We start from the raw sequence: 25,325 nt of genomic DNA on the forward strand, positions 1-25,325 counted from the left end.
GGCTTTTTCTCCCTACTGGGTGGCAGGAGAAACTTTATGACTCCTGCCAGTGTGATAACTGGGCACACGAGGCGGGCCAGATAGAGGCGGGCCAGATGGAGGTGGGCCAGATGGAGGCGGGCCAGATGGAGGCGGGCCAGATGGAGGCGGGCCAGATGGAGATCAAATTTCATTATTTGCAGAAAAGCTTTGTGTTAAATATGCTTAATAAGTCCAGGGCCCGTATCCACAAAGTGTCTCAGAGTAGGAGTGTTGATCACAAAGATTAAGATTATATGGACATATCCTAGATCAGCACTCCTACTTTGAGACGCTTTGTGGATACGGGCCCAGATCTACTATTTGTAGACTAGATTGTACTCAAACGTAAGTAATCCCCGCTGCCACAGTTTCTAACATACAGAAATCTGCAGAGAGTAGAAAAAAGGTGCTATCTAGAACCAAAAAGGGTTCTTCGGCTGTCCCTATAGGATAACCCTTTTTTGGTTCCACGTAGAACTCTTTCTGGTTCCATGTAGGACCCTTTCCACAGAGGGTTCTACATGAAACCCTAAAAGTTATTCCTGGAACCAAAGAGGGTTATCCTATGTGGACAGCCGAAGAACCCTTTTAGAACCCTTTTTTTCTAAGTGTAGATTTGATATAATGATCTGGTTGCCACTGAAGATGCTAAAGCATATTGGATCTTCACCTGATTACATGTTAAGTGGCTTATAGTCAGAACATAACGATTATGAAACAGATCATGAAGATAGTCAAGGAGCAAGTCCTCCCTGAGATGCTCTCTAACATCAAGCAGAAAGGAAAAGAGAATAATCTGTTGTGTAATTTGTAAAGGTGAATGTCTCTCTAACCTAGTGTCTAGCTTAATGATAAAGTCCCTACATATCTTCGTTCCATGTTGGTGTTTGATTTCTTTGAGTTAGAGCAGAATTGTCTTACCAGAATTGATTGAATAGACCCTTAGTGGATTGGATCATGACCTTTAGGGGACTGTTCATTTCTAAGGGCTAGACTTCATGCCATGAAGCAAATGTTTTTGGAAATCTGACATGTGTTTTAAGAGGACTCATGCTCATTGTTTCCATGAAACAGTACAGCACATGTTACCTCGCAGGGGACTGTCACTGTAACAAGATAAATCTTACAGAAGCAGTAGATTTTTTAGTAGGCGTTTGTGCATTAGCGGTTTGGCTTTTGTTGTTTTTTGTGGTATGACTCAGATTTCACTGAAACTGTTAAGCAGGAGGTAAGAGTGTCTGTATGAATACTTACATAAGAACCTTGAAATTCAGTAACTGAAAACATGTGGCACATTTGCTGATATTGCTTGTTTGCTTGTACCAGCTCTACCATCACTTTGAACTTGAAGGGCGATTTCCTGGACACAGATTAAACCTAGTATTGGACTAAAAAGTAAGCTCAATGGAGAATCTACATTAAAAGTTATTTTTAATTCAGGACTAGTCTGAATCTGTGTCCGGAAAACCACCCTGTAATGACTCAGTAATGTTTGCCCAAAGTGGCATATAAAGTCAATTTTGAATATCATCATTATTCTTGTAAATAGTCATGTAACAAAGACTATTGTGTCATTTTCTGCCTAAACTATATCAGGGACAAAATAACCATTGTTTCACTAATTTTTATGAACTCAATTTGTTCATTGTTATCTATCAATGAACTCTTTATCAACTCACTGTTCGGATGACATTTTGAAGTCCTATATTTTCCTAGCTTTTTCCATTAGAGGCTTTGAAATGCTGTACGGTTGGAAGGACAATACGTTGGTCTGTGTGGGGTGTTCAACTTGCACTCGATACTAATCTCTACTGATGACTGAGGTCACGAGAATTGTAAACCAGTTTACAATACAAAGATGAATTCTTCGTGAACATGTTGTGGCCTTTAAATACTGGCAATGCATTATTGGAGCAAATCTTCCTCCAAAGTGCCATAAAGGGATGAGAGAGTGTCTTTCATAAATATCTTGTGAAGCCTTTCCTTTGTAACCAGAGGAAAGATATTAGTTTCCTTCAAACCCTCTACACTACATAACAATGAAAGCAGTACATATCATCCTCCTACATTTCATCCTCCCACTGAAGTTGGGGCAGATGTTACATTTGGGTTTATCCCAAAATATGAGGGCTGTTTTATTGCAAATGCTAATGTCCGTAGCAACTGAGAATATTTTAGTTCCCAGTAAACATCCTCTAGTGGTTTGAGTCATTAAATAGAATTGAATAATTATCTTAATTGAACAGTCCTCAAATTTTCCCCAATGAATTTGTCGACACACTTAGTTGAATAAACAAATGGTACCCACTTGTAGTATAATCAAGTATGGGTGTGGAAGTATGAAAGAACGTACAGAACTGGAACCATATTCTGTACAGTAATCAAGTTTACCATCATACTAAGAGCAAAGATCTATGATCAATGCAGAAACTCATCTACACTCAGAAAGCATACTTTTCTCCTGACTATTTTTTCTTATGTTGAATATAGACATGCAGATGTCAAAAAAACAAAAAAAGAACATACCATTCCTGTGCCAGTTTATGATATTAAAATCAAGTAAAATGCAGCATTGAACTATATTGTAGCTAACAGGTAGTGTGAATTGTAAATTGCTACCTATGTAGTACTTCATATCTAGGGCAGAGGCTCAAGTTTTCCATAACAGCTGCAGAGCAGCAGTATGAGCGCTAATTCATTAATGAGTTTCATATGCTCTCTTGACGTAAAATTATGAAGTGTATAGTGCTTGGCGGTGGTGCTCACCACTCTCACGAGGATAAAAGTACGTCTCCTAAAAGCAATGGAAAAAGGGGTTCACCCTCTTTCATGGCCATGTAGGAACAAGATTTGGAGAACATAAATTGCCTGATGTTTGATTAAACTGATTAGCATTTTTCAACAGATTCCAATTGAAAGCTGGCTGGAGGTCATGTCCTCATATAGATTGTGGTTGTCCTGCTGTGAGGACAAAGGCATAGTTTACCCATAACCTTATAACCTTGACTTTTACAGGATACCAAAAACCTTGTCTTAACTATACCAGCAACATGTTTCAGCTGATAAAGGCTTTTTAGAGCTTTAATAATCCCTACATAGAGGTCTTACGAATCCTTTATGAGCAAAGTCATACTACAAAAAGAGTGATATAAAAGGTGCTTACATCTGTTTTGTCAAATCAAATCTATCAAAACCCTTTTGGCACCCTTCATATGGCATTTGATTATGAATGACTTCTGAAGCATCTATATCGGCCTTATAAAGGGCTAATGAAGGCTTATAAAGTGTGTATGTATGAAGGCTTTAAAAGTTATTTTAAAATGTTGAAGGGGCAATTGCAGTAGCTACATCCATTTTTGGACATAGAAAGGAATGATATGTACACACTGATTCTTGAAGAATATAACTTATAAATGCCTCATGAGCTTAGTTAAACTGTCGTACCCCATCAGAACCCAAAATATGACCTTGTTTTACACCAATGTTTGTAAACAAACACTGTATAGCCTGTATAGGTTAAAACTATAATTTGACTAGTGTTATGTTCTAATTATCAGAGTAAGAACTCGACGGACACTATGAAAGCTCACACCAAGTTTATTCTGGTCAATACAGCTGCATTCGACAAAAAACATATTCACACAAGCACTGATATTTAACTCTTTCTCCCAGGCTGAGTCTCCTCCTACACATCTGAACAGCCAATGCATCCCTGGTGCTAGACAGAACCTTAGTGATATCTGTTCTTCCTCACTTCATCTGACCTGACCTCTGCCCCAAAGTGCTCGATCCTACCAAAATCATATATATATATTATATTATAATATATTTCATGATTTCATAAGTCAAGAAATCCGAACCCAACACTATATAGCCATAAAGCATTCATTACACATATATAAGCTTTTCAGGAACATGTTATAACAGTTCCCAACCACATTAAAGGTTAATGAAATACAGTGCCTTTGGAAAGTATTCAGACCCCTTGACATTTTACACATTTTGTTACGTTACAGCCTCATTCTAAAATGGATTAAATAGTTTTTTCCCCTCATCAATCGACACACAATACCCCATAATGACAAAGCAGAATCCGTTTTTTCTGCATTAAAAAATAAATGAACACTCAAATATCACATTTACGTAAGTATTCATACCCTTTACCCAGTACTTTGCGCAGCGTAGAAGTACGGTGGCTAGGAAAAACTCCCTAGAAAGGCTGGAACCTAGGACGAAACCTAGAGAGGGACCAGGCTCTGAGGGGTGTTCAGTTCTCTTCTGGCTGTGCTGGGTGGAGATTATAAATGAACATGGCCAAGATGTTCAAACGTTCATAGATGACCAGCAGGGTCAGACAATAATAATCACAGTGGTAGTAGAGGGTGCAGCAGGTCAGCACCTCAAGAGTAAATGTCAGTTGGCTTTTCATAGTGTCAGGAGAATTCTATACTCCTGTTCATTTACCAATTAAGTTACCTTTAGTCTGTTATATCAGGATTTGTAAGATACTGATAGAAAAGGAAACAGACAGAGGCCCAGTCTACCAAAGTTAAATGTTTATTCACGGGAACGTTCTGAAGTCAAGAATAAAAATCAATTAATTTTATACTGACTTCTCACGCCCACACATACACACAAACATACGCACACACATACACACAAACATACGCCCACACATACACACAAACATACGCCCGCACATACACACAAACATTCACACACGTACACACAAACATATGCACACACATGTCCTGCTACGCACACACTGTCTGTCTCACTTCCCAGCCGACAGAGATAGTGACTTTGTCCTTGAGACGTACTCCCCGTTCTCTCACAAATCTCTAGTCAGGTTGGCACCGAGCTCAGACAGTCTGTGTTTAGAATACCATAAAGGCATATTGTTTTACCCTATTTCTGACTAGGACTGCACATTTATTGATTATGATTTCATACATTCTAATCAATTCCATACAATTATATGTTTCAGGGTGGAATATTCTAATCATTCAATTAACAGACAATTCTCACCTATCACATAGCCAATCATTCAGAGTCAGAGACAGAATGTGCGGTAGAGAGAGAGTCCAATATAGCATGTCCGGGACAAGGTAGCACTTCCAGTGAACAGGTCAGGGTTCCATAGCCACAGGCAGAACAGTTGAAACTGGAGCATCAGCATGATCAAGTGGACTGGGGAACGCAAGGAGTCACCAGGCCAGGTAGTCCTGAGGCATGGTCCTAGGGCTCAGGTCCTCCGAAAGAAAGAGAAAGAAAGAGATCAGAGAGAATTAGAGGGGGAATACTTAAATTCACACAGGAAGACAGGAGAAATACTCCAGATATAACAGACTGACCCTAGCCCCCCGACACATAAACTATTGCAGCATAAATACTGGAGGCTGAGACAGGAGGGGTCAGGAGACACTTATTTCCTCCGAAAGAAAGAGAAAGAGAGAGAGAATTAGAGGGGACATACTTAAATTCACACAGGAAGACAGGAGAAATACTCCAGATATAACAGACTGACCCTAGCCCCCCGACACATAAACTATTGCAGCATAAATACTGGAGGCTGAGACAGGAGGGGTCAGGAGACACTGTGACCCTGTCCGAAGATACCCCCGGACAGAGCCAAACAGGATGAGCTCCCACACCACTAGAGGGATATCCTCAACCACCAACAGTCTTCTTGGGTATGACGCTACAAGCTTGGCACACCTGTATTTGGGGAGTTTCTCCCATTCTTCTCTGCAGATCCTCTCAAGCTCTGTCAGGTTGGATGGGGAGTGTCGCTGCACAGCTATTTTCAGAGATGTTTGATCAGGTTCAAGTCCGGGCTCTGGTTGGGCCACTCAAGGACATTCAGAGAGTGTCCCAAAGCCTCTCCTGCGTTGTCTTGACTGCATTGTGCTTAGGCTCGTTGTCCTGTTGGAAGGTGAACCTTCACCCCAGTCTGAGGTCCTGAGCGCTCTGGTGCAGGTTTTCATTAAGGATCTCTTTGCTTCGTTCACCTTTTCCTCACACCTGACTAGTCTCCCAGTCCCGGCCCCTGAAAAACATTCCCACAGAATAATGCTGCCACCACAATGCTTAACCGTAGGGATGGTATTGGCCAGGTGATGAGTGGTGCCTGGTTTCCTCCAGATCTGACGCTTGGCATTCAGTCCAAAGGTTTCAATCTTGGTTTCATCAGACCAGAGAATCTTTTTTTTCACGGTCTGTGAGTGCCTTTTGGCAAACTTCAAGAAAGGCTTTCATGTGCCTTTTACTGAGGAGTGTCTTCCGTCTGGCAACTCTACCATAAAGGCCTGATTGGTGAGTGCTGCAGAGATGGTTGTCTTTCTGGAAGGTTCTCCCATCTCCGCAGAGGAACTCTGGAGCTCTATCAGAGTGACCATCATGTTCTTAGTCACCTCCCTGAGCAAGGCCCTTCTCCCCCGATTGCTCAGTTTGGCCAGGCTGCCAGCTCCATGAAACGTTTTGGTGGTTCCAAACTTCTTCCATTTAAGAATGAGGAGGCAACTGTGTTCTTGGGGACCTTAAATGCAGCAGACATTTTTTGTTACCCTTTCCCAGATCTGTGCCTAGACACAATCCTGGCTCGGAGCTCTATGGACAATTCCTTCTATCTCATGGCTTGGTTTTTGGTCTGACAAGCACTGTCAACTTTGGGAGCTTATATAGACTGGTGTGTGCCTTTCCAAATCATGTCCAATCAATTGACTTTATCACAGGTGGACTCCAATCAAGTTGAAGAAACATCTTAAGGATGATCAATGGGAACAGGATGCACCTGAACTCAATTACGAGTCTCATAGCAAAGGGTCTGAACATGTACGTAAATAAAGTCAACTCAGCAAAAAAAGAAACGTCCTCTCACTGTCAACTGCGTTTATTTTCAGCAAACTTAACATGTGTAAATATTTGTATGAACATAATAAGATTCAACAACTGTGACATAAACTGAACAAGTTCCACAGACATGTGACGAACAGAAATGGAATAATGTGTCCCTGAACATAGGGGGGTTCAAAATCAAAAGTAACAGTCAGCATCTGGTGTGGCCACCAGCTGCATTAAGTACCACAGTGCGTATCCTCCTCATGGACTGCACCAGATTTGCCAGTTCTTGCTGTGAGATGTTACCCCACTCTTCCACCAAGGCACCTGCAAGTTCCCGGATATTTCTGGGGGGAATGGCCCGAGCCCTCACCCTCCGATCCAACAGGTCCCAGACGTGCTCAATGGGATTGAGATCCGGGCTCTTCGCTGGCCATGGCAGATCACTGACATTCCTTTCTTGCAGGAAATCACGCACAGAATGAGCAGTATGGCTGGTGGCATTGTCATGATGGAGGGTCATGTAAGGATGAGCCTGCAGGAAGGGTATCACATGAGGGAGTAGGATGTCTTCCCTATAATGAACAGCACTGAGATTGCCTGCAATGTCAACAAGCTCAGTCCGATGGTGCTGTGTGTAACTCTCCTTCGTGAAGGAATGAGTGTTACACACCGCCCCAGACCATGACGGACGCGCCACCTCCAAATTGATCCCACTCCAGAGTACAGGACTCGGTGTAACGCTCATTCTTTCAATATAAATGCGAATCCGACCATCACCCCTGGTGAAACAAAACCGTGACTTTTCCGTGAAGTGCACTTTTTGCCAGTCCTGTTTGGTCCAGCGACGGTGGGTTTATGCCCATAGGCAACGTAGTTGCCGGTGATGTCTGGTGAGGACCTGCCTTACAACAGGCCTACAAGCCCTCAGTCCAGCCTCTCTCAGCCTATTGCGGACAGTCTGAGCACTGATGGAGGGATTGTGCGTTCCTGGTGTAACTCGGGCAGTTGTTGTTGCCATCCTGTACCTGGTGCTGCAGGTGTGATGTTCGGATGTACCGATCCTGTGCAGGTGTTGTCCTCGCAGTGGCAGACCACGTGTAACAATCAGCTGTCCGTCCTGTCTCCCTGTAGCGCTGTCTTAGGCGTTTCACAGTACGGACATTGCAATGTATTGCCCTGGCCACATCTGCAGTCCTCATGCCTCCTTGCAGCATGCCTAAGGCACATTCACGCAGATGATCAGGGACCCTGGGCATCTTTCTCTTGGTGTTTTTCAGAGTCAGTAGAAAGACCTCTTTAGTGCCCTAAGTTTTAATAACTTTGAACTTAATTGCCTACCATTTGTAAGCTGTTAGTGTCTTAACTACACAGGTGCATGTTCATTAATTGCATATGGTTCATTGAACAAGCATGGGAAACAGTGTTTAAACCATTTATAATGAAGATCTGTGAAGTTATTTGAATTTTTACGAATTATCTTTGAAAGACAGGGTCCTGAAAAAAGGACGTTTCTTTTATTGCTGGGTTTATTTCTGTTTTACATTTTTTTAAATTAAATGTACAAACATTTTTTTAAACCTGTATTTCCTTTGTCATAATATGGTATTGTTGGATTGATGAGGGGGAAAAAACAATATAAGGCTGTAATGGGACAAAATGTGGAAAAAGTGACTGCAGTGATGCCTCTTGCACTGAGATGCAGTGCCTTAGACCGCTGCACCACTCGGGAGCCCAAATTTTATGAGTTCGGTCATTAGCAATGCAATTGACCAGACAACACCATTAAAAAAAAATCTATTTTATTACAATCATCTTTCTCCAAGCCAGTATCACAATGATCATCAGTCAATAGATACCCAGATGGTGGCTTGCACACTACTTAGACAATAATAATGCACAAGACTACAACCACATTACTGTCCATAAGAGCAAATAAATTACGTTGTCAATTATTTAATCACAATTAATCTACCTGGCGAAGCCACCATCACCACGAGCATGGGGGAGCACGGGGTGTGGCACTTGGAGCAACAACTACAAAAAAACTAACGATAGACGACAACCCTGAACTCAGGGAAAACTATTTTTAGGACGAACGCCACTATGAGCTAGCTTCAACCACACCTACGCAGCTCAAACCTTCGTAGTTTGGACCAACAATTTGCGTCTTTTATTCACCGCGCTTGACCTCAAAGACAGGTGCACCACAGGTTATAATGGAGGCAGAGCGTGTGGACCACAATGAAAGAGAGTCAGTAGTTTAAGAGATGCTCCAATCACAGGAGGAGGGTGGTTAATTAAGTACAGAAAGTTACAGCACACACATGTCATCAATTAAGGTAAATAATTTGTGAGAGTATGCATAGGTCAATGAAAATGTAACTATGAAGGATAAAGTACACCATCTGACACATCTATAAAGATACCTAAACATGAGCTTTTGCATTTACAGTTAGCAGACTCTCTTATCCAAAGCAACTTACAGTACTAAGTACATAGATTTTCATACTGGTCCCCTATGGGAGTTGAACCCACAACCCTGGTGTTGTAAGTGCTGTGCTCTACCAAGTGATCCACACCAGACTAGGAAGATATGAAGGCGCTATAGATATGCTCTGTAGATATGCTATGGATATATTTCATTAACCTTTAATTAATAATGCATTTGGGGCCTGTTATAACACGTTCATGAAATGCTTATAGATGTATAAAGAATGTTTTATAGCTGTGTTGTCAAAGTCAATTGTTACCCTTAATTTTGATATAATGGATGGTCAGTCCTTGCATCCATAGCTCTGTCTACGAATTTGAGCGTGGTTACGTTTCTCCAGCCCCATCCCTCAAATGTTTTGCGAAACACAGGCTGGGAGCATGCCTTGTTAATGTTTAACTGCTGATTGCCACATTAAGTGAGACTAATTTAATTGAACACAGCTGATTCATGTGTTTTATCTATGAGCAACATTAATAAAAAGGGTAAATATCTCATGAATTCTCATCTCTCCTCTTTTTAAATTGAAGGGTGTGCCTGGTAACCGAGGGATTCCTGGACCACAGGGTCCAACTGGGACAGAGGTATCAGCTGAATTTTAAAACAAATTATGTTTTGATCAGAGTAGTGTTTTTGATGTAAAATCAATGAAGCTACTCTTTCTGTTCTCTCTTTCAGGGGCGACGCGGGGTTGATGGCAACAAGGGAGAACAAGGACGGCCTGGTGATTCGGTAGGAAGGTCAAAAAAAAAGCATTAGTATGACTTTTTATCGATTCGGCATTATTTATTTTATGACACTGTAGGAGACCCACTTTCATTCATTATAACCAATGCTTGTATTCCAACCAACTGATCAAAGCTACTTCTAATAATCTACAATCACTTTTATCAGACACACATTTTATGTATAAATCTCTTGTCTTTTCAGGGTGAAAGAGGGGTTCCGGGATTACCTGGGCCATTGGGTCAAGCAGGTGAAAAGGTACACCATAACACTGGTTTCACTGAATAAGGTTATCAAATGTATACATCTCTATATAATATCAACTCCTTGCAGGCACATTATCAGCCAGGTTATTCAATTAATCTGTATAAAATCAGTAATCCATCTCCCTAAATGTCTTACATCCTGGGAAGATAACATATGTTGCATTGATTAATTACTTTGGTCAAATTATGAACAGAAAAGGAAGCTATTGGTAATCCATAGCAATAAACTCTCGGAACTATCCTAATAGAACCGTCTTCAATGGAAATAAACAGCTGGTGAACTGAATGTCATGAACCCCACATCTAATAAAACAATACACCTTGTATTCTATGAGAGCAAGCCAAAGGAAATGAAAAAGAACATGAAACATTTGTAGGTTATAAGGAACATAGACATTGACTCTGTACATTATTTATTGTTACTGTTGTTATTATTATGTGTTATTACTTTTTTTGTTTGGAAGGGCTCGTAAGTAAGCATTTCACTGTTCATCTTAATCAAATGTTTTCAGGGAAAGGTAGGCAAGGGGCGTTATTAAATTAATCTTTCATTTCTTTAATTTATTTTCCAGGGCTCTATGGGTATTTCAGGGGGATCAGGACTTGCCGGCAAAGATGGCCTAGTGGTAAGAATATCCCAATACTGTTAACCACACGGTTACGTACATTAGTTGCCAAGTAAACAACAAAGGTTAGGTAGTAGTTAACAGGCCACTTGCTTATGCTTTCAAGATGACAAACATATTGACAAATGTATACAGTATATTGACCTCTGGCCAATATACTGCAGTATTATATTGTTGTAATATTGTACATTTTATATTGTACATTTGTAATGATGGATAAGGGTGAATTTGTATAGTACACAAGGTATTGTGTGATGTATTGTTTTATTGATGATGTAGACCATTTTGGTGTGATGTGTTGTTTGGTTCCTGTATGGACCCCAGGAAGAGTAGCGGCTGCCTTGGCAGCAGCTAAAGGGGATCCTAATAAAAGACTAAATACTATATATCAATTTAACGATTTCAGGGAGAAAAAGGAGCCAGGGGATTCTCTGGGCCAGCCGGACATCCAGGAGTACCAGTATGTACAATATAGATACTCTGGTCTCAAATCAGGAACTGACATGGCTTTAAGTTTGAAAAAATATCTCTTTCTCCCATTCTTCAACTCAGGGTTTACCTGGAAGCGATGGAAAGAACGGAGTCCCAGGACAAATCGGTCAAAAGGTTGGTTTTCAATGTGACTAAACAAAGGAAAGTTAACTCACTGGTGGATGGGATTGACGTTTGACAAAATTGACCATAAGGTTGACTTGTCGTAGTCGGTCTGAACTGAACCACCGAAGGGTTACGCTGCTATTGTCTGGCAGTTCCCCAACAGTGGAAATATATTATTGCTGTTAGAACACATTGTGATCTATAAGGGGGTTAGCACCATTGTTTCCTTGTGTTCTTACTCAGCTCAGGCTTTTCTGACACATGGTTTCCATTATCTTAATGGCAGTTCATCACCATCTAGGTGGTTGTGTCTGCGTTATAACTTCTGGATTTATATGATTTTTTTCTTCCACATGTAGAACCTTCCAAAAATGTTCACAGTTGGTTTCTTCCCTTCTACACTGTGGAAAATAGAACAAGTAGTGTCTCATTGGATGTTTTTAGAATGCCAGTTCGTTGAAAATAATGGCTTGACAAGCTGGGTTACTGTACATGTAGAGCTGATACTGTACAGACACCTTATTATGGCTTTTTTAACCTTTATTTAACTAGGCAAGTCAGTTAAAAGAACAAATTCTTATTTTCAATGATGGCCTAGGAACAGTGGGTTAACTGCCTTGTTCAGGGGTAGAACGACAGATTTGTACCTTGTCAGCTCAGGGATTTGATCTTGCAACCTTTTTGTTACTAGTCCAACACTCTAACCACTAGGCTACGCTGCCGCCCGGCTTGACAAGCTGGGTCACATGTAGAGATGATACTGTACAGACACTGTACCTTATTTAACCTCATCATGGCTTGACAAGCTGGGTCACATGTAGAGCTGACACTGTACAGACACCTTATTTAACACCTAATTTGACAGACACTCTTATCCAGAGTGACCAAACCGGCGACCTTTCGGTTACTGGCACAACACTGTTAACTGCTGGGCTACCTGCCGCCTCTGCTGTTAACTTTAATCTAACAAAGATAGATTCAACAGTATCCAATTAGCAAATTCATGGTGGGTGCTGCTATCTCTTTGAACTGTACCTGTAGCCGGTTCACTGAATCATCAAGCATGATGTCTGTGTTAATGATATTCTGATGCATTGTTTTCGTCAATAGGGAGAGGTTGGAGCAGCTGGCATCCCTGGTCTAGACGGAAGGGAGGGCCATCCTGTAAGTCATGGACATTTCTATCCTTTCTATAACCATGGATTATAATCTACATTCTATGCACTCTAGACGGTCTACTTTCTTGTATGCTTAGGTTTCTATGAAATATGAACAATGCCAGAATGCCCTCCGCCCCCTCAAATAAAATGAGTTCCTTGACTTTAGCAGGGGATATCCAAAACAGACTCGGTCATCTGGAGCTACTTGAATCACAGCCGACATCATGGATCATGACAGTATTTCTGACAGCTAGTAAATTTGGAGTGGTTTCCCTCTAGTTCATCCCAGGATATAAACCCTATTATGGCAATACTTTGGTGACTTCATGTAGTCATTTTGTAGTCATTTGGGGACAGAATAATACATCTGAAAAAGAGTTTTACACAAGTGCATCCCCATTAGTCTTGGGAGTTCTGCAGATTTGGCCGCACAAGCCGAGTGGTGGAACTACAATGTTCTAGATGAGTCAGTTGCTCCACAGGGCTGTAAGCCATTTGGTTTGCCAGAACATCCAATGATCCAATGTCTTTATGGACTAAATAACACAATAGTTGTATCTGCCTGTAACCCCCTCAAAGCTAGTGTCTAAAAATGATTGTATTGTGAGACTTTTTTCTATATTTTTTCTATTTAGGTACTTATTTTACATGACGTGTTGATAATGGCATGGGGAAAAGGATTGGGTTATCAGCCTTACTCTTGAGACAAGTGTCATGTGATTTTGAATAACCAATGAGAGTCAAGAGTGTTGTATCCGAAAGACATCACCTTGAGTCATTGGGTTTTTTAGGTTAGATGGAAGAGCACACACTATTGGCCCTCCAAAACCACTTTCAGGCCCTATCCAAAGCCAACAGATAGATGCCAACAGATTAGAGAAGGCTGTTTGGAGGAGCTATAGGAGGACAGGCTTATTGTCATGGCTGGAATGGCATATATGGAATGGAGTAAAACATGTGGTTTCCATATGTTTGATGTGTTTGATACCGTTCCATTTATTCCATTCCAGCCATTACAATGAGCCTGTCCTCCTATAGCTCCTCCTACCAGCCTCCTCTGCAGCAGATAGATACAGTACTGCATGCTAACATTTAACAGGATTTAAGCATTGCACATAACAAAAAACATAGCTCATGCGGTGTTCTTGCCAAAAATTGGTTAGAGGTCCTTATTTAGGTATTTAGTGTTTGGAATTGAAAGGGTTCTTTGTCGTCACATTTCTAATTAGTAGAACACAATGTAAAGAGAAGGAAACAAAGGCTGTTCTTGGACACTTCCATAGCTAGGCAACTCTTTGATGTGCAACATTTTTTATGAATTCCATTGGAAGAAAATTATATGAAACGTTTGTGCCTCGAATGAGCCATAATAAGTCTCACAGTCACAACTTGTTCATGGATTGACTCCATTCATCTCCCCCATACTCACATCAATGATCCAAGAATACATGTAACAAACTATAGTTGACCATGATGTACTACTCTGCCTATTCCAAGAACATCTCTGCTGTTTAACACATAAATACGCTTTGGCTTATCTATATGACACATACATAGATTTTCATGGTGTCTTAACTGAAGTGGCTAATTGTCAATAGCCTCGTCTGGGGAACAGCTTTTAATATATTTGCAGCATTGGAGGATTTTTGATGAGTTATTTTCCATGTTTCCATGTTCCTTTACAATCCCCCCAAGATGAAGTCTCTGCCGTTTTCCAAACATCTGCACCCGTTTATCATGAAAAACTGACTAAAGAGGCATTTCAAGGTAGTTTTGTTGGATGTGCTCAACAATTATAAACTGTTTATTTACTCAACTAAACATTCACAAACTAACAGATTTCCTATTTACGACCATTTATGTCCCCAGGAGGGTTTTAAACGCCAGGCACTTTTCACATTTGTCCATTAACAACAAATATTGTCTCTCATCTACCAAACATATATCAGATTATGCGGTGAGGTGTAATGGAATATGCAGAATTTGGTTTAGGATGTGACAATCCCTGCTTGGGATTTGACATTGTTGGTTATTCTACATTTGCCGCCAACCATTTGCCGCCAACCACTACTTGGGTGACCTGCTATGTCACCCATATCCATATCCTTAACCTTCGACGTCAGTCTTTGTTTGAAGTGTGACAGAGATGTGTCTGTCGAAAGTCTTTGAAGAGGAGGAAATGTTTTCAATAGATAATATGCGTACAGTCATGAATGTAGATCATACTTGTAAAAGGATATGCAGTCATCTCTGGGACTACTTAAATATGATGTATCAACTGACCTTTGGCCTGTACGCAATAGTCTCCTTTTGGTCTCATCGTTCACAGGGTTACACCACAGTGTATTTTCAGAGATATTTGGTATCACTAAATGCAGTAGTCCTTATTTAGTACTTCCATAAACATGGCATATGTGCTCACTACATACATGCTTCTTCTTTTAAACTCCTGATTTCTGACACTGAGTGGTCAGACGAAATGGGCAAAGCTTTCATGGAAATGGAATGAATCCATTCCACTTCATGGAACATATCCTCAAGCATTTGAAACACCTATTGCTGTTTTCATTGAGTAATATTTTTGGGACTGTGTTGCTATTCATTTAAACCAAGATATACACTGTGGCTTTAAGAGCTTTGAGGTCTGAGGCTTTGTCGGAATGAGACTCTGGAGGTGTCCCAGATACATTTTCCATGTTGAAATGACTGATTAGTGGGAAAACTGTTGTGTGCAGAGAACAATTATAGGTCCACATAAAGTTGTGTATATTCTTCTATACAAACTTAAGGAAGTATATTTTTAATTTAATTTAACCTTTATTTAACCAGGAAGGGCTCTTTTTCAAGAGCGCCCTGGCCAAGATCGGCAGCACAAGTCATTACAAAGAAAATTACAGACAGACAACATGAAAAACTACAAGTAATCTAATAGAAACCATTGAATTCACAAGAGTATAAAACAGCAAATTAAAAACATTGACAGGTCAGGGAATCAGGCTCAAAATCTTTCATCTGTGATTTAAAAACACCAATCGGGACGAATTTTTCCAGTTTAAAAGTATTTTGTAAGGTGTTCCAAGACGATGGCGCAGAGTACATAAAAGCCCTTTTACCAAATTCAGTTCGGACATTTGGAACAGTTAGCAGGATAAAGTCCAGCGAACGAAGAGAGTACCCACCACAATAAAAATGCACAAATAAAAAGGTAGTAAACCTAAAATGGCTTTGTACATAAAAGTATACCAGTGACTGATCCTACGAGTGACTAGAGAAGGCCAGCCAACCCTGGTATACAAAGTGCAGTGGTACGTAAGGGTTTTACAGTTTAAAATGAATCTCAAAGTGCCATGGTAAAGAGTGTCAATTGATCTCAAACACTGAGCGAAAGCATTCATATATAAAATAGCCCCATAGTCTAGTAAAGGCATAAATGTAGCTGATACTAGCCTCCTTCTGGCTTCAAAAGAAAAACAGGCCTTATTCCTAAAATAAAATCCCAATTTCAGCTTCAATTTTTTGTAAATTGTTGAATATGCAATTTAAAAGACAGGCATCATCAATTAAAATTCCAAGATATTTATATGAGGTTACAACCTCAATCTCCTTGCCCTGACAGGTAGTAATAGGTGAAAGGTTTAGAGGTCTATTTCTTGCATTAGAAAACACCATTAGTTTAGTTGGACAACAAACCTATTTGTACTATTAGGTCTATCCTTGTTAGGGGTCAACTAGTTATTCATATAAAATCAATGAACATGTTATGAAGAGATCGCCAAGGGTTAACACACACATTGTATGTTATATAGATTGGTACAACAATCTCTCTGAGGAATTATAAATGCAATGAGGTTTCAAGCCGCATTCGACCTGTCCATTCATAGTGATACCCAATGCTATCTAGTACTACTGTTCTCTTCATTAGGGCGGTATTTGTGTTTGTTTTTACAACATCCTGTGAAAGCTATTAAACCCACTGTCTGATACAGCCAGCGAAGCTCAGGGGAAAGACATTTGATATGTGAATAATCCAGGCCTCTCAGAAGAAAGATCGTGATCGTGTTCTGTCATATAGAGTAAGCTACATACTCTTTTGTTTCCAGGGTATGCCTGGCGAGCCTGGAAATGAGGGCCAGAGTGGAACTAAGGTGAGCTCCTGTTATTCTCATAAACGTCTGCCCTTATATCAGGACGTACCCATACTGTCTATTACATTTTCATTAAATATTGATTCAAAGTCACAATCTCCTTCCCAGCTATTTTTTGTAGCAAACTTTTGTGCAAGAAAGGCTAAAATGTTATTGTACTTTATTTGGCATTTCCTTATTTTATGTCTAAAACAATTTAGGAACACGATACTGTTTTCAACTATGGTTTACATAGTTATAAAGTATAGACTAAAATAAATAGGAATATAATAAAGTAAGCCTAGTCGTTAAAGTGTTGGGCCAGTAACCGAAAAAATTGCTGGTTTGAATCCCCAAATCGACTTAGGTGAAAAATCTGCCGATGTGCCCTTGAGCAAGGCACTGAACCCTAATTGCTCTTGTAAGTCACTCTGGATAAGATTTTAGCGTCTGCTAAATGACAAAAATATAAGTGCAGGTGATGGATTTTGGAAAATCCACAAATGATTTTGGGATTACAAAAATTGAAGACTTCAGTCTTGCCCACAAAAGTACAATTTCAAAAGTCCTCTGAGGACCCAGTACCCTATCCCCATAACATTAGACTTTTATAAACTATGGTTCAAGTTTTGATATTGAAATACATAAATAATCTTTAATAAAGATGTCATAAGTGACAGAGAGAAAGAGCACACATGCAAACAATCAGGGAAGTTGTTAAACTTGTATTTCTTAGCTAAAAATATTTCCAAATTGAACAACCACTGTATAGAAAAGCGACTACCAGTGTTATTAATTATATGATTCTATAATTACAGGGTGAAGATGGTTTACCAGGACCGAAGGGAGCCAAAGGTTCCATTGGACTATCTGTAAGTTGGCTGCCACCAATAGATCCAGTTTCAATTTGTCCAAATTTATCACACTTACAGTAGTATATTTTACATATGCATGGAGCAAAGTTCTAAGTAATTTTCACACATACTCAATGATCCATAATAAATACAAATACAGATGTGCAGAGATACCGGGAACATCGAAACTGATGTTGTTTTCTTGTTTTTCTTATTTAGGGGGACAATGGATTGCCTGGTGAACCTGGATCATCAGGACAACCTGGACCTAAGGTACTAGTGGTTTCTGTTCTCTTCCAGAAATGTTCTCTTTTGCCCAATGTCCATGTGAATACTATTTGCAGAAGTAGTAAAATGCACTTTTCATGGGGGGCTGAGAACATCTCAATAACTTGTGTAAATATAGTCAATAGTATTAGTAAAGATTGCTCGAACACATACCTTAATACACCATATTAGCATTGAAATGATGTGAACCAATACAGGTACAAATGTAGGATCTTAATTTGATCACTGTTTTGTTGCTGAGAATGTTCCTGCACAGCAGGAAATGCTAACTTTGAGTGTATTTGAGTTTTAAAAAGGCTTCTAAAGTTTGTCATTTCCACCTATACATTTCAGACTTGATCTAACAAAAAATCCATCACCTCATACAAAAATGTCCATGAATTATAATTGGTTTAATAAGTATTTTCCTGCTGCAGCAAACTGGCACAAATTAAGACCCTACATCTGTAATGTGTTGGATGAATTTCAGTGTTCTGGCCATTTACTGGTACTGGTACAGTGTCCTGTTGAAGATCTCAATTACTCCTGTCTCCTGCAACACCACCACTAGAGGCAGTGCTGCAACACCACCACTAGAGGCAGTGCTGCAACACCACCACTTGAGGCAGTGCTGCAACACCACCACTAGAGGCAGTGCTGCGACACCACCACTAGAGGCAGTGCTGAGACACCACCACTAGAGGCAGTGCTGTGACACCACCACTAGAGGCAGTGCTGCGACACCACCACTAGAGGCAGTGCTGCGACACCACCACTAGAGGCAGTGCTGCGACACCACCACTAGAGGCAGTGCTGCGACACCACCACTAGAGGCAGTGCTGCAACACCACCACTTGAGGCAGTGCTGCAACACCACCACTAGAGGCAGTGCTGCGACACCACCACTAGAGGCAGTGCTGTGACACCACCACTAGAGGCAGTGCTGCGACACCACCACTAGAGGCAGTGCTGCAACACCACCACTAGAGGCAGCGCTGCAACACCACCACTAGAGGCAGCGCTGCTACACCACCACTAGAGGCAGCGCTGCAACACCACCACTAGAGGCAGTGCTGCGACACCACCACTAGAGGCAGTGCTGCGACACCACCACTAGAGGCAGTGCTGCGACACCACCACTAGAGGCAGTGCTGCGACACCACCACTAGAGGCAGTGCTGCAACACCACCACTTGAGGCAGTGCTGCAACACCACCACTAGAGGCAGTGCTGCGACACCACCACTAGAGGCAGTGCTGTGACACCACCACTAGAGGCAGTGCTGCGACACCACCACTAGAGGCAGTGCTGCAACACCACCACTAGAGGCAGCGCTGCAACACCACCACTAGAGGCAGCGCTGCTACACCACCACTAGAGGCAGCGCTGCAACACCACCACTAGAGGCAGTGCTGCGACACCACCACTAGAGGCAGTGCTGCAACACCACCACTAGAGGCAGTTCAAAATATTGCCGGCTACATTACCTCATCTGTCCTTGAAAGGGTTTATAGTTGCGCTGTGCAGATCAGCCCTTGTCTATTGGTGTGTGAAATCCGTTCCTCTAGTCATGTTAGAGTGCCACTGTATAGGCCTACTGAGACATGCAACAAAACTTTGCATTATTGTAGATGCATATAGTGCTTGGGTTAACATTTTCTGCAGTGATATAATTGCTAGCGAGTATGTTGTTTAGAGCAGTGCCATGGTTATACTGGAGACGCCAAATGAAATGGTGATATAAGTTGACTACTATTGCCTTCGACAGTGGAATTTTGGGATGGAAATCAAAAGCGGTCTGGTACTCTGGTTCTCTGGTCTCGACTCTCTGCCTCCCAATCACTTTTCATTAACTGATATCTGTTTAACAAGAGCCAATGTGTATTGGTTAATGGCACAGGAGTGAAATAGTATTTTATAGACATGACCAGGGTTTTCATATTAATGTCCTAGTTTCAAACAGCATTTATTAGGGAGAGGATATTTGTTTAGAAAAAGAAAAAAACACAAACTAGGGCTAGGTTTAAATCCGATCAGCAATAGATAATGTAATAGCACGCTTGACATTTAAATGGAATTTCTGATTGAGCCGACATACGCAGCACTTACCTTGAATGTGATCTCTGCCAATGTGGAAACAATGCCTTTCAACAATGCCTTTTTTTCACAGCAGTATTTCATGATTTCAAAGCAGAATTGTATTTCTGAATTATATTTTATGAAGTACCTCCTTCAACTAATATTTTTTTCTCAAATAAAGGGCAGCAAAGGTGAAAGTGGACTTCCAGGTCAACCAGGGGTTCCAGGACAGGAGGTCAACATTTAAAGTTTTATATCGGTTGATATTGTCTATTATGAATGTAAAGGTGATTACGTCATTTAGATCTGTTTTAAGAAGGCTGTGTGAGTCATTGATGAACCCTGACGACGTAAGCTACAGAACGTCTAAAAGAGAAAGTGTCCTTACTCTGGGTTCTTACTATGTACAGATATGTGGTTGTCTCACCCAGCTATGTTAAGACTGTAAGTCGCTGTAATAAGTGTCTGCTAAATGACTCAAATGGACATGTACAGTTTAATGCTGATTGAATGAATGTTATTCCAGGGAAAGTCAGGTGACCATGGTGGAGCAGGTCAGCCAGGACACCCAGGAATGCCAGGCCTGACAGGACCTAAGGTAGTTATTAGGGAGAGGACAGTCTCCTACAAAATCACTCTTAACCTATGTGAAATTACTATGTCTATACTGTTCAATAGGGATTAACCTATTTAGCAATTATTGGAATTAGCAATTATACTCATTTTCACTAAATGTTCTGCTCAAATAGGTTCTTTTGAAATTGGTATAATTATTTATTTTTCTGAGGCTTAGTGTACGATTGAGCTGGGATTAAGCATTAAGAATGTTTTCTGCAAATGTTTTCAGTGTTGCCATCCCGATCAAATTATTTATTTAATGAGCGAGGAAAAACACTGACGTTGCATTTTGATGAAGAATTAGGAGCCAGAAAGCTACTTTATAGTGAGCTGTGTTTCCAGATTTACCTCCATTAACTTTAATAAAGAATAATAATTTATACCACAGCTTCCAATAAGCGTTTCATATGATGAAATAAATACATTTCCCCAAGGACTGCAATTTACAGGTGAGGGTTAATCAAATGCAATAAAAAACATCATTGATCAATAACAGTATTTTTTACAGGAACTGTTTAACAGTCATTATTTGATGCTCCACCCTAGAGACAATTATATCTAGCTTACCGTATCATAAACAGCACTTTTTAGTTTGCCTTTTGTTTCATTTCTACCACTTCAGGACAACTTGCAATCTTACAACAAAATATATTTTCAAAAAACAGGGAAACACTACAAGAGGCTTGTAGAATGTTTAACACACTGTCTTCTGGCATATCCATAGCATGTTCCATGGACTTGATGCAGCTGAAGTTTGAACATGTGTAGCTGTAACTCTGTATTCTCCTATTGTAACAATATTAGAACAATATCATAACACGTGATTGTTGTGTCATTTCTATCTCACCAGGGACAAAGGGGAGATCCAGGTGAACGAGGAGGGGAGGTATTTGCGACATTTAATAACTCCTGATAATTCAAATCCATTAGCTGCCCTTGATTCTTTGTATGGAGCGTCTGTCCTCTCAGAGGATTTCATACATGTAAAGCATAGAGTTGAGTTATATTTTTCCATGCTGTTCAGTCCAAGATAGTAAATAATGGTAAACAGCAACAAAATGAAATGTAATATACTGTAACTGATGAACATATTGAAACCTTCATTTGACGTATGGACCGGAGGTTGCTTTGGGAAACATACAGTACCAGTCAAAAGTTTGGACAAACCTACCCATTAAAGAGTTTTTCTTTATTTTTTACTATTTTCAACATTGTATGCCAAAAGTGTGCAAAGCTGTCATCGAGGCAAAGGGTGGCTACTTTGAAGAGTCTCAAATTCAAAATATATTTTGATTTGTTTAACACTTGTTTGGTTACTACATGATTCCACATGTGTTATTTTAGAGTTTTGATGTCTTCAGTATTATTCTACAATGTAGAAAATAGTCAAAAATAAAGAAAAACCCTTGAATGAGTAGGTGTGTCCAAACCTTTGACTGGTACTGTATATACAGGTTGCTACATTTTCCATGTACAAAAGACTGCTTCAAGTATAATCGGATGCTTGGCTCACTACCTCCTTCCAAATGTGGTTGCTTTCATTTAGCCAGAGTGGAATCATGTTGAACAACCGCTTAATTCAAAAGTCATGGAAAACAGGGACAGCTATGATCTTTGGGGGGGGAAACTAGGAAGCGTATCGAGTCAAATGACAATGTCACCACAGGACTACGGTTAAGAAGTCACTTGTACTGAGTCTCTGGATGGAAATATCATTAAACTGACTGTCATGGACGTAGCAACAACCTTCTTGTAAAATCTCAGTCAATTTTAACTCTGCTCTGAAGGACACTAATTTAATTACGGATGACCTTACATTTAATTACAAACAGAATGACTAAAAACAAAAACCATAATTGCTCGTTTAATTTTCTCTACAGGGATTGAGAGGTGAAAAAGGAGATATAGGAATTCCAGGGAATCATGTAAGTTCCCCTTCCTATGATTACATCTATTTTTTTTACATCAATTAATTAATTCTGTAATGGCTATACAAGAGCATTTTGTCCAATTGGACAGTTGATTGTCCAGTAGCCTCGGAAGCCCAGTTACACAATATTTACTGCTTGCAAGTGCTGCAGTAGACTTGTTCTATTGGGAAACTTTTCTCACCACATTATAGTGGTTCTTCAATAGCCTAAATCATTTGTAAATGGGAATATTTTCCTCTTGTCACAATGTATTTATTTCATATCATAGACCAGCACTGATCTAATACATTCATGTACAGAAATTGGATTGTGAATTTGGAAGTGTCAGAACAACTCTCAAATTGACTTCTGACGATCACTTTTCCATTGGCAATATCAATTTAAACAGCATGTTTTCCCTTTATCCACATCTAGAGGACATGGAAGTTAGTTGTATTTCCATCTCATTCAATTCCAATTACATTATAATTAATGAACATTACTAATAATCAGCCATCATGACTTTGATTGACAGGGCTCTAATGGCTCATCGGGACAAAAAGGAGAGGTAAGTTTGTCATTGACTACTGTAAGTAGCTGTAGCCCTAATAGCCAAGCATACATCCCCATCTAGAGCAGTGTGTGTGTACTTATACTATGCTCTTGTGGAAGCCAGAAAGGGACAACAGGAGACCCCGGTCAGAGGGGACTGGGAGGTCACCAAGGCCAGCCAGGACTATCTGGGCAGACAGGCCCGCCTGGGCCTCGAGGACAGAGCGGGGACGTTGGCCCTCTTGGGCCACCTGGACTAGAGGGGAGACCTGTATGTACCTCACCAGTACAATCACCAGTACACTGACCATCCTTGGTCATCAACAACTACCCAACATATCACTTTTCAACAACAATCGTTGACTGTTCCATCAATGTCTATGCCATTTGTATTAATTGACTCGTACATTTTGCATGATGCCATCAATCATGTCACATTTCCACAGGGAAGGGAGATGTCCAAGCAAATAATTCAGGAAATATGCAGAGAGGTACTTAGATGTGAGTATTGATTATGTTTGATCATTGCTGTGCTCTGTGTAGTACACCTATATCTGAGCCCTCTCCATTGTGTTTTCATCCCAGTGGAGATGCCTTCACTACTCCTCAGTAACCAGCAGCTGAGTAACTGTGACCACTGTCAGACCAGGGATGGGACTCCGGGGGTACCAGGCCCGGTTGGGCCCCAAGGATCTACAGGCTTTCCTGGGAACCCTGGTTCCAGTGGACAGCCAGGCCATCCAGGTCGACCTGGGCATCCTGGGATGCTTGGCTTGAAAGGTAATACATAGGCTTACAGAGGACTGAATTAATACAGAGGACTCAATTAACCTGTGCAGCATGTACAGGTAAACAGTAGAGTAGAATATAAACATAGGCCTAGCTTTTTCCTTTATTCAAATAAGATTTCAAAATGTGTTTGTACTGTCTGGAACACATTGCATTCTATTTGTACTGCCTGGAACACATTGCATTCTATGTGTTCTATCTGGAACACATTGCATTCTATTTGTACTGTCTGGAACACATTTCATTCTATTTGTACTGTCTGGAACACATTGCTTTCTATTTGTTCTATCTGGAACACATTGCATTCTATTTGTTCTATCTGGAACACATTGCATTCTATTTGTTCTATCTGGAACACATTGCATTCTATTTGTACTGTCTGGAACACATTTCATTCTATTTGTACTGTCTGGAACACATTGCTTTCTATGTGTTCTATCTGGAACACATTGCATTTTATTTGTTCTATCTGGAACACATTGCATTCTATTTGTAGTGTCTGGAACACATTGCATTCTATTTGTACTGTCTGGAACACATTGCATTCTATTTGTACTGTCTGGAACACATTGCATTCTATTTGTACTGTCTGGAACACATTGCATTCTATTTGTACTGTCTGGGACATATTGCATTCTATTTGTACTGTCTGGGACACATTGCATTCTATTTGTACCATCTGGAACACATTGCATTCTATTTGTATTGTCTGGAACACATTGCATTCTATTTGTGTTTCCAGGAGATCCTGGATTAAAGGGTGAGAAGGGCAGTCAAGGAAGAACAGAGATTGGAGATCCGGGAACACCAGGGCCTCCAGGTAATAATAGGAATATAATACATGTTTACTATGTATGGTACGCTACTGTACATCCAATCAGATAAATGCAATATACACTGAGTATACAAAACATTATGACCACCTACTCTTTCCATGACATAGACTAAGATCCCTTATTGATGTCACCTGTTAAATCCACTTCAATTAGTGTAGATGAAGACAAGGAGACAGGTTAAAGAAGTATTTTTAAACCTTGAGACAATTGAGAAATGGCTTGTGTATGTGTGCCATTCACAGGGTGAATGGGCAAGACAAAAGATGTAAGTGCCTTTGAACGAACGGGGTATGGTAGTAGGTGCCAGGTGCACCGGTTTGTGTCAAAAAATGTAGGCAGTTCTGGGGGAAAAAGGAAGGGTGCAACTCAATATTAGGAAGGTGTTCTGTATGTTTTGTTCACTCAGTGTAGTTATGTGGGGCGGCAGGGTAGCGTATTGGTTAGAGTGTTGGACTAGTAAACGGAAGGCTGGAAGTTCAAATCCCCGAGCTGACAAGGTACAAATTTGTTATTCTACCCCTGAACAGGCAGTTAACCCACTGTTCCTAGGCTGTCATTGAAAATAAG

General features: G+C 40.5%; 1 protein-coding gene across 4 annotated transcripts in view; it reads left to right on the plus strand.

The window, feature by feature from the left end:
• Nucleotides 1–25,325, plus strand: part of col21a1 (collagen, type XXI, alpha 1) — a 45,907-nt gene that overhangs the window by 18,113 nt on the left and 2,469 nt on the right. For 3 of the 4 annotated variants that reach the window (XM_024388291.2, XM_024388293.2, XM_024388292.2), the window contains 19 exons: nucleotides 9,886–9,939; nucleotides 10,034–10,087; nucleotides 10,286–10,339; nucleotides 10,920–10,973; nucleotides 11,380–11,433; nucleotides 11,526–11,579; nucleotides 12,681–12,734; nucleotides 16,831–16,875; nucleotides 17,673–17,726; nucleotides 17,928–17,981; nucleotides 20,235–20,288; nucleotides 20,580–20,651; nucleotides 21,522–21,557; nucleotides 22,552–22,596; nucleotides 23,117–23,149; nucleotides 23,258–23,404; nucleotides 23,580–23,634; nucleotides 23,719–23,913; nucleotides 24,665–24,742. In XM_024388291.2, coding sequence (XP_024244059.1) covers nucleotides 9,886–9,939; nucleotides 10,034–10,087; nucleotides 10,286–10,339; nucleotides 10,920–10,973; nucleotides 11,380–11,433; nucleotides 11,526–11,579; nucleotides 12,681–12,734; nucleotides 16,831–16,875; nucleotides 17,673–17,726; nucleotides 17,928–17,981; nucleotides 20,235–20,288; nucleotides 20,580–20,651; nucleotides 21,522–21,557; nucleotides 22,552–22,596; nucleotides 23,117–23,149; nucleotides 23,258–23,404; nucleotides 23,580–23,634; nucleotides 23,719–23,913; nucleotides 24,665–24,742 — 1,246 coding nt within the window. Of the gene's footprint in view, nucleotides 1–9,885; nucleotides 9,940–10,033; nucleotides 10,088–10,285; nucleotides 10,340–10,919; nucleotides 10,974–11,379; nucleotides 11,434–11,525; nucleotides 11,580–12,680; nucleotides 12,735–16,830; nucleotides 16,876–17,672; nucleotides 17,727–17,927; nucleotides 17,982–20,234; nucleotides 20,289–20,579; nucleotides 20,652–21,521; nucleotides 21,558–22,551; nucleotides 22,597–23,116; nucleotides 23,150–23,253; nucleotides 23,405–23,579; nucleotides 23,635–23,718; nucleotides 23,914–24,664; nucleotides 24,743–25,325 lie in introns of those variants that run through there. The other variant, XM_024388294.2, reaches the window with a different exon arrangement.

The sequence above is a fragment of the Oncorhynchus tshawytscha genome, linkage group LG25 (assembly GCF_018296145.1).
Source record: "Oncorhynchus tshawytscha isolate Ot180627B linkage group LG25, Otsh_v2.0, whole genome shotgun sequence".
NCBI classification, from domain to species: Eukaryota; Metazoa; Chordata; class Actinopteri; order Salmoniformes; family Salmonidae; genus Oncorhynchus; species Oncorhynchus tshawytscha.